The 8,780-nt window shown below is 40.4% G+C and overlaps 1 protein-coding gene across 1 annotated transcript; it reads right to left on the bottom strand.

The window, feature by feature from the left end:
- Positions 1-539: 539 nt before the first annotated feature.
- CBG15796 lies at positions 540-7,160 on the bottom strand (the record flags this gene model as incomplete). Its single annotated transcript, XM_045243406.1, has 11 exons — positions 540-668; positions 2,039-2,180; positions 2,226-2,311; positions 2,467-2,724; positions 2,859-2,988; positions 3,685-3,910; positions 3,952-5,075; positions 5,508-5,613; positions 5,660-5,972; positions 6,980-7,056; positions 7,106-7,160. 11 exons carry the CDS (start codon positions 7,158-7,160, stop codon positions 540-542), a joined length of 2,646 nt encoding a protein of 881 aa, XP_045095799.1.
- Between the last annotated feature and the right edge of the window lie 1,620 nt (positions 7,161-8,780).

Genomic DNA, 8,780 nt, shown 5'->3' with positions numbered 1-8,780 from the left:
GTGAGCCGGTATATGTGCCATCCGCGCCAATTTTTTTTGCTCTTTTCCGTATTACAAGCACGGGAGGGCAAATATATGCGAAATTTGGGATTCACAAAAATTCCAAGATATCAAATTACTGTAGGGGGAAATTGTTGGTCACAAAAAAGAGCAAACAAATAAAAAATCACCACCGAATAAATTCATAGAAAACACACAAATTTTAGACAAAAAAGGCACTAACACGGAGAATTCGAAGAAAATGGAAAATTAGAAAACAAGAAGAAAAAACAGAATAAATAGAAAAAAAAACACACAGACTAGTTCTGGAACAAAAATTAGTGACTAGCTGAAAAAGGACAAAAATCGCAGATTTCAAGAGGGAACAATAAAATATGTATAATTTACAGATAAATGATAATAATTCTTTCTGGAATGCTGTAAACCGTATTTTTAACAGAAAAAAGGAAAAAATCAATATAGGGGACCGGCCTTATGATTGAAAGGGGAAAGATGGAAGTAGAAATTTTAAGAAAAAGTAGAAAAAGCGGATTTTTGAACTATTTTGGCTTGGAAGGTGGAGGTGGCTGTCGAAGGGTGGGCGTGGTTTGGTGTGGTCGTTGGGGTGGAGCCGGGCGGTCCGGATGGAAAGAGCCCATTCGGACTGCGCATTCCAGGCCTGGTTTCATCTGAAAACTTTAGTACTTAAAAATGCTATTAGAATTTTTCCAATAGCTCTGAAAATTTCAGAGAATACAAAACAAAACTAGAACTTCATTTTTGTAGTTGACAACTTTTTTTAAGCTACAGTAGTTTTTGAGATATGCGCCTTAAAAGTTCGCATGCAATAGCATTGGTCTGCTAATTATTTTGCGCTCTCTGTTTCTCTGCGTCTCACATTAGCAGACCACTTTGGCCTGCTAATGTTGGCGCGCGCCAGGCCTGTGCGGCAACAAAATTTTTTCGGAAATTCGGCAACACGGCAATTTGCCGAATGCTTTTCGGCAACGTTCGGCAACTCGGCAATTGCCGAAAAAAAATTTCGGCAAATTTCGGAAATTTTCGGCAACAATAGTTTGCGTCTTTTTTTTAGTAAAATCGATACGTAACTCACCTGAAAATGCTCCGATCAGACTCAAAACTACAGAAAAGGTGTGTCATGCGTTTCCTAACAAAGCATTTACAAAAACTGGCAACTCAAGACCACATTTTTTATGCTAACTACTTATCTTGAACAATAGATAGTATTCCAATGGTTGAAAATATGAGATAATGGTGTTCAAAATTAGGTTTTTCGAACTTCGAAATCATTTTTTGATTGAAAAAATTGTGAAAATCTCTACATTCAAAAAAACTTTCAGTTGCCGAAGTTGCCGAAATTTTTTTGCCGAAATCGGCAACGGCAATTCGGCAACTTTTTCTTCGCTGCCGATTTCGGCAACGGCAAATCGGCAACAAAAATTCGGCAATTTCGGCAATCGGCAATTTGTTGCCGCACAGGCCTGGCGCGCGCTATTGAGAGACGCAGAGAAAAGTGGTCATGCGAACTTTAAAGGTGGGGGGACAGGAGATTTTTCGTAGTTTTTTTGTAGCTAGAGTATGCATTCTACCGTCACGGTGTACAACACTTAATGTCACTCTGCGTACAGCTGTCGTCCTTGCCTTTATATATGCAATCGGACGTGCGCTTTCTCTTTGCCCGCGTGGCTCAGTCGGTAGCGGCGCCGCACCCTCAATCATCGCCCTCCCAAGTATCAACTCCTCGAGGGGCATCTTTGAACGGAATTTCGAGAACATTATTTTTTTCATGTCCCCCCACCTTTAAAGGCGCATATCTCCAAAACTACGGTAGCTAGAAAAAAGTTGTCAACTACAAAAATGAAGTTCTAGTCTTGTTTTCTATTCTCTGAAATTGTCAGAAAATTTAGAAAAAAACCCTGGGTCTGCTATTAAGAGACGAAATTTGGTCTGCTAAATCCAATTTCACTCGTATCTTGGCTCAAAATAGAGCTAGAAATGTGAAAAATAGCTCATTTTGAAGGATTTCCCAAGTTCTTACCTTCGCCAACACCGGTTTCAACGGCTGCCGCTGCTCCTCCTCGTACTCGGCTTTCAAACTTCCGACGGCGGTGAGCACGAACTGTGCCAAGAACTCAAATGGCATGTCCATCCCAATCGATTTGCCGAGAACCGTCTCGATGCTGGAAATTTCAGCTTTTAAAGGCTTTTTTTTAGGAGAGACACACTCTTTGATGAACATGGCATCCACTTGGCGGGCAAGAATCTTCGAATCCTCCCAGTATCTGCTGGCCAAGATCAGAGCATTGGCAGTCTTGATTTGGGACTTGTAGGCGTCGAAAACGATTTGAGGCATCGTTACCTGGAAATTGTGATTTTTGAATTTCTCCATTTCCGAACTTCTGAAAGTCTGAATGTTCGAATTTCTGAATTTTTTGAATTTTCGAATTCCAGAATTTTTGAACCTACCGTATTCGGACACGACTGCACACTGGCCACCCACGGCGTCTGCGTTGACGGTGGTCCTGAAGGCGTCGATCCAGCGGAGAGCATAGCTTTCGGAGTGCCACCGTGGGGTACTGTAGGTCCCTTTGAAGCCGTCGGGGGTACGGCAAGATGGTTTTGAGAGTGTATCGATGATGCTTCAGACGTTCGGGAGATGGATCGGGTGTCTATGGATTCAGTCACTTCTCGCATTTCCAGTCGTTGCATATTTTTGATGGCACTCTGGAAAATTTTGGTTTGTCCGGATGTCTGACTTGCCTCCTCGGGGGCCCAGAAATCCGGTGAAAAATGTTAAAAATTAAAAAAAATCCAATTCTCCTGGTATTTCTGTGTGTCCAGATGTCCCAAAAACTCACATCAGCTCTAAACAAGTACATTTGGTACTGCATCACAGATAGCATAATCTGTCCGAGCACTTTGACACGTGGCAAGATATGGGCGGCGAGGATGTCATCGGTGTCTCGGACTCCTTGGAATACGGCGACACTGAAAAAAGAGAAAAAAATTGGTCAACTAGATCACAAACTACAAATTTTAAGAGCTATTTTTCTAGTTTCCACGTGGATTTTGAGCGAAACACGGAGAAAATGGGTCTGCTAAATAATTAGCAGACCCATGGGCCTGCTAATGTTGGCGCGCGCTTTCTGTTTCTCTGCGTCTCTCACCAGCAGACACCAAGGTGTTGGCCTGCTATTGACAGACGAAGAGAAAATGTGTCTGCTAAATACCTAGCAGACCCATGGGCCTGCTAATGTTGGCACGCGCTGTTGAGAGACGCAGAGAAATAGAGGGCGCACGTTGGCCTGCTAAATAGCTAGCAGACCCACGCGCGTTTTCTGCTACTCTGTGTCTCTCACTAGCAGGTCCAAGGTGCTGGCCTGCTAATGTTAGACGGAGAGAAATAGAGGGCACGTAGGCCTGCTAAATAGCTAGCAGGCCAACGCTCTCGTTTCTCTGCGTCTCTATTAGGCCTGCTAAATAGCTAGCAGTCCCAAATCTTGTTTCCTTCGTAACTTTGCTCAAAATGAACGTAGAAAAGTGAACATAGGCTCATTTTTTCGGAAATTTCCCCTTTTTTCTTCTGAATACTCTGAAATTCTTAATTTCCGGAGCGATTTTGACCCGCTATTGTTGATATTTTCACTCAAAATAGCTAATTTTTCAAGGTTTTCAAGGCCTCACCCTAGCAACTCATAAGTATCTCGATAAATCGATGCACATTGTATCCTTGCCTGCGGCGTTCGGTCTTTTTCCGTCTTCCAAATCGCTTCTAACACAAAATACACCGATGAGAGCATGTAGTGAAGTGGGCGGAGCACTCGATCTTTGGATTTGTCGGCTTGCGATTTGAAGTCTTTCGCAAGGGTGTGATAGAGCTCACCTTTGGTCTGCTTGGACGTTGTGGGGTCTGCAAATTCAATTTTTTTTGAATTTTCATTCTTATCCTACCTGGAATGGGCACTCTCTGAGTCGTTTTCAACTTCATATGATCCCATTGACACGCCCATCTTGCTACCTTCGTCGGCGTCGTTAATGCAGACGACGTGGGAGCTGCTGCTTCTGAAGACACCACTGCCACGTGGACATTCTCATGGACCGAAAGTGATGAGGATGGTCTAGAAGACGTCAGAGAAGGCGTTGTAGATCTGTGAGATCGCGGTGAAGGGCCAGAAGGACTCTTTGTAGAAGAGCCAGGATTCTGGAGATTCTGAACAGTCTTGTTGGGTGGCTTCTGAAGAGGTAGGGGAGAATTTCGAGACGTTGCTGCTTCTGAAGATGTTGGCGTTGCTTTGGAAGATTCTCGAAGCACTGGAGTGATCGATGGTGGACGTGGAGGGGGTGGGAGCACTGGTTTGGACTCTTTTTCTTTGGGCTTTTCGGATTTAGGCTTTTCAGGCCGTTCCAAAGGTGTTTCAGGCCGTTTCGAAGGCTTTTCAGGTTTCTTTTCGGGCCTTTCAGAGGGCCTTTCCGAAGATCGGCGGTCTGATTTTCCGGAAGGAGGTCTTTCAGACTTTTTCTCAGATCTTTCAGATCTTTCGGGCTTTTCGGGCTTTTCAGACTTGCTAGAAGGCCGATCTCTCTTATCAGTTGATTTTTCAGATGATTTCTCCACTGGTTTCAGCTTTTCTACCACCGGTTTATCGATTTTTTCTATTTTTTCCACTGGTTTCTCTGGTTTCTCCGATTTTTCAGCTTTCACGTCTTCAGATTTCAACTTCCCGCGACTCTTCGCCAAATCCACCAATTTTTGATATTTTTCCGGTTTCAACGCCTTCAACCTAATCGTTCCAGCAGATGGAACAACAAATGTCGGTGGTGGCGGTGGTGGAGGCGTCAGAATCTTCTTCACAGCAGGGACAACGACTTCAGGCTCTTCAGAAGGCTCACGGGACGTCGAAGCCGCTGAGACGGAGCTATCCGACAAGAATCGCGTTTCTTTTTCTAGCTGTTTATGCGATTCGAACGCTTTTTCTCGCTCTTTTTGTCGTTCTCTCTCTTTCTCTGCGTCTTTCTCTTTTTTGAGCTTCTCGATGAGATTATCGGGAATTGGAGAGAGTTGAGGGACATCCAGTCTGTAATTTTTTCAGAATTTAGGGACTTAAAATGCTAGAAAAATTATCAGACCAATTATCAGACCAATTATCAGACCAGGAGCTTTTTTTTTGGTGAAATTTCGGGTCATTTTAGGCTGTTTCAGAGCATTTTAAAGCCATTTTTCAACCCCCTTCGACTTTTTTAGGCCACTAAATACGATTCATTTTATACAATTTTTAGGCAATTTCGAGCCATTTTAAAAATGTTTTGAACTATTTGACGGTCATTTTTGGGCCATTTTAGACCGATTTCAGAACGATTTCAGGCAAATTTCATTCATTTTAAGAAAATTTTTGGACCCCTTTTGCCTTTTTAAGATCATTTTTAACGATTTCCAGGCAATATCCGGCGATTTCCAATAATTTTGAGTCATTTTAGACTGATTTTTCCAGAATTTTCAAATTTCTTACGTCTTCATGATATTCAGAATCGCTGTAATTTCCTCGGAACCATGATCCTCGTGCAGATCGCTCTCCGTCGAGTGCACTCCAGAATCCGGTGTTGATGGAGGGATTGCTGAAAGATTTGATTGTTCAAAAATTCAAAAATTCAATGTTCTCACAATTTCTAGACTCATTCTTCTTCCGTTTCGCCTCGACCTCCTCTGTCGTCTCTTCCAATTTCCGTTTTTTCGTCGATTCAGAAGACGTGGAAGGTTGAGAAAACGCTGACGACGTCGTTGGCGCTCGATTCGTCCTCCCTCCATTCGTCACGGCTCTTTTCAGGTCTGCGAACTCGTGTGGCAGAGCGCTTAATGGCTCGTCCACCAGATTTCGCATACTTTGAAGTGCCACGTGGACGGGCACATGGCTCGGCGAGTCGGATGGAGGGAGTTGGAGGTTCACACATGGTGCTGGTCGGGGCTTCATTTTTGCCTGAAAAAATTGAAAAATGAGAATTTCAAAATCCATTTAGGTTACTTTTTTTACTACTTTTAGAGTTAAAAATCGAGAAAATCCCAACAAAAAAAACGAGTTACAGCTATGTTTTCAGTCAAAAAAAAGCATTTCTACCTCTATTTAGCTATAATTCAAGGTAATTTCCAGCTCATGAATCAATAATAAATGCCCAAAAGTGTCTAGACATGTTTCGCGTGATTGGCTGGCAGGAAAAATAGATTAAACATAGGTGTCAAAACAACTAAAAGCTGGGTTTTTGGTAATTCTAGACTACAAACTATAAGAAACTTGGCGCTTTTTAAAAGCTTTTTTCTTCGAATTTTTGAATATAAAATTTGCTTTTTGTAGTTTGTAGTCTTGCTTGAAAAGGGTATGAAAAAAAAAATCATTTTTCTACGTTAATTTGAGTTATGAAAAAAAACAACGAATTTGGGTCTGCTAATTATTTTGAAGGTCTGAAGAGACCCAGAGAAAGAAAGGGAGCGCATTGGTCTGCAAATTATTTAACAGACCACTTCGGCCTGCTAATGTTGGCGCGCACTGTTCAGAGACGCAGAGAAAAGTGGTCTGCTAGGTATTTAGCAGGCCAACGCGTCCTCTATTTCTCTGCATCTCTCACTAGCAGGCCCAAGGTGTTGGCCTGCTAATGTTAGACGGAGAGAAATAGAGGGCACGTAGGCCTGTTAATGTTGACGCGCGCTCTCTGCGCCAAACATTAGCAGACCAAATCTCTCGTTTCTCTGCGTCTCTTTAGGCCTGCTAAATATTTAGCAGACCCAAATTTTATTTCCCTTGTAACTTCGCTTGAAATTAACCTAGCAAAGTGAAAATAGGCTCATTTTGCTGGGAATTTTTTTCTACATTTCCTGAATTCCCTTAGAAGTATTTAGCAGACAATTTTTTCAAGTTTCCGGGGCGATTTTTGATCCCCAAAATCGTTTGTGTATCATACAATACCGATCGTTCCCTCGTTTATCTCTCACCCTAATCAATCCATGCCTACTTGTCGCTTGATTCTTGGCCACCCGATCGTGAAACTCCTCAAATGGACCGAACCAGTCTAGAGAAATTGATAATTTAAAAATTAGCAAAAAAATTAGGTGACTCACCGGTCAAACTCCTTCGTATCCTTGCATTGTACTCTTCTCGAGAGTCCTCTTCCATCTATTTCTTTCTGAAAAATAAGATTTTTTAAAGTATAAAAAAAAAGAAAAAAGGAACGAAAATGCTAAAAAAGAGGAAAAACAGCAGCAGAAGTTTGTTGTATCAGTAGTTAATAGGATATAGGATTATGATCTCTCTACTTCTCTCTAGCTTTTCTATACTATTTCTTTTGATGTTTGCAGATATATAAAGTTTAGGGATGAAGCGATAAGATTGGATTATAGGCTAGAAAACTGAATTCTCGGAGACGGCAAATTGAATTTTTTTAGAATTAGCAATGTTTTTCTTCGAAAATTAACCTATAAAATAACTAAAAACCCATTTTTAATCGAAAAAATACAGAAAAAGAGGTATTTTTCGAAAAGTTTAGCCTATAATTTCAGAAAAATCGTCATTTTCCAGATGAAAATAGATTATGAATCGTCAACAACTCAATTTGGGAAAGGGCAAAACTTTTTCTAGCCTATAATTTGAGATAATTTTGGGTTTTGCGTCAGATTTCGTCACCGAAAAACGAAATTTGCAAAATCCATGACATAATCTTTGGGAATTTGGATTTTCAGGAATTTTTCAATTAGAAAAAATGGGGAAATTCGATTTTCAGCATTGTTTTATCGAGATTTTCAAGTTTTTTGCGGGGAGATTGAAATTGGGTCAAAAATCAGTTTTTCTGCATTTTTTAAAACTTTTTAGTTCAGTTTTTTGTAGTTTTAACAGTCAAATGTGATTTTTTTTTGTATAAATATTTTTTCTATTTTTAAATTATTTCTCCCAATTTTTCAATAAAGAATCACACTATTCTGTAACTGGAAACATAAAAATAATTATTGAAGGGGATAATCCAAAGGAAACAATTTTTCTATGTACAAAAAAAGGAAATCGTTAATCGGTCTTCTCCATTTCGTCTTCGTCTTCTTCTTCGTATTCCGATGAATATACACACAGTTTTGTACGCAATAATAATAATCGAGAGAGAAAAAGTAGAATTGAAAAGAAAAGAAAAACGGGAGGGGGACGACAAAAATTTTGTGATAGAGAAAAGAGATCATTAGAGAAAAAGAGACATTCTGTGTTGTGTGTAGGGAAGAAGAAGAAGAAAATCGGAAAAGAGAGAGAAGGGAGGCCTGTCAGGTTTTTGGAAAAGATGGGCTGTGTGTATGTGAAGAATTAGGGATGGGGAGACGCAGAGAAGGCAGAGGGTGTTCGGCGAGAAGTGGGGGTGGTAGGAGGAAGAAGAAACCTCTTCTTTGTATATTTAGTTGTTGTTTTTTTTTGAAATTTTAGTTTTTAAATTACACAAATTTTCCTGATTTGCCGAATTCCACTATTTCCGTTTTGATTTTTCTAATTTTGTTTCAATTTTCTGATTTTTTAGTATTTTTTTCAACTGGAAAAGTGATGAAATCTTCCAGAAAACCGCCCGAAACAAGAATATTTTCAAAAAATTATCAAGATTGAAATAAAAAATTCTCAGAGACACCGCAATTTTGCGTTGCGGTGTTTGCGTAATTTGCATGATACTGTACGACAGTTTTTTTCGGAATAATTTTGGGGATTTTGGGATTTTTTAAATTTCGTTTTTTTCTTGATATGGCCATATATGGGGGAATTTGAGGTTGA

This window comes from Caenorhabditis briggsae (assembly GCF_000004555.2).
Source record: "Caenorhabditis briggsae complete genome, chrIII, whole genome shotgun sequence".
NCBI lineage: Eukaryota > Metazoa > Nematoda > Chromadorea > Rhabditida > Rhabditidae > Caenorhabditis > Caenorhabditis briggsae.
Note: the sequence above shows the minus strand (reverse complement) of the source record. Positions and strands in the feature narration are given on the sequence as shown.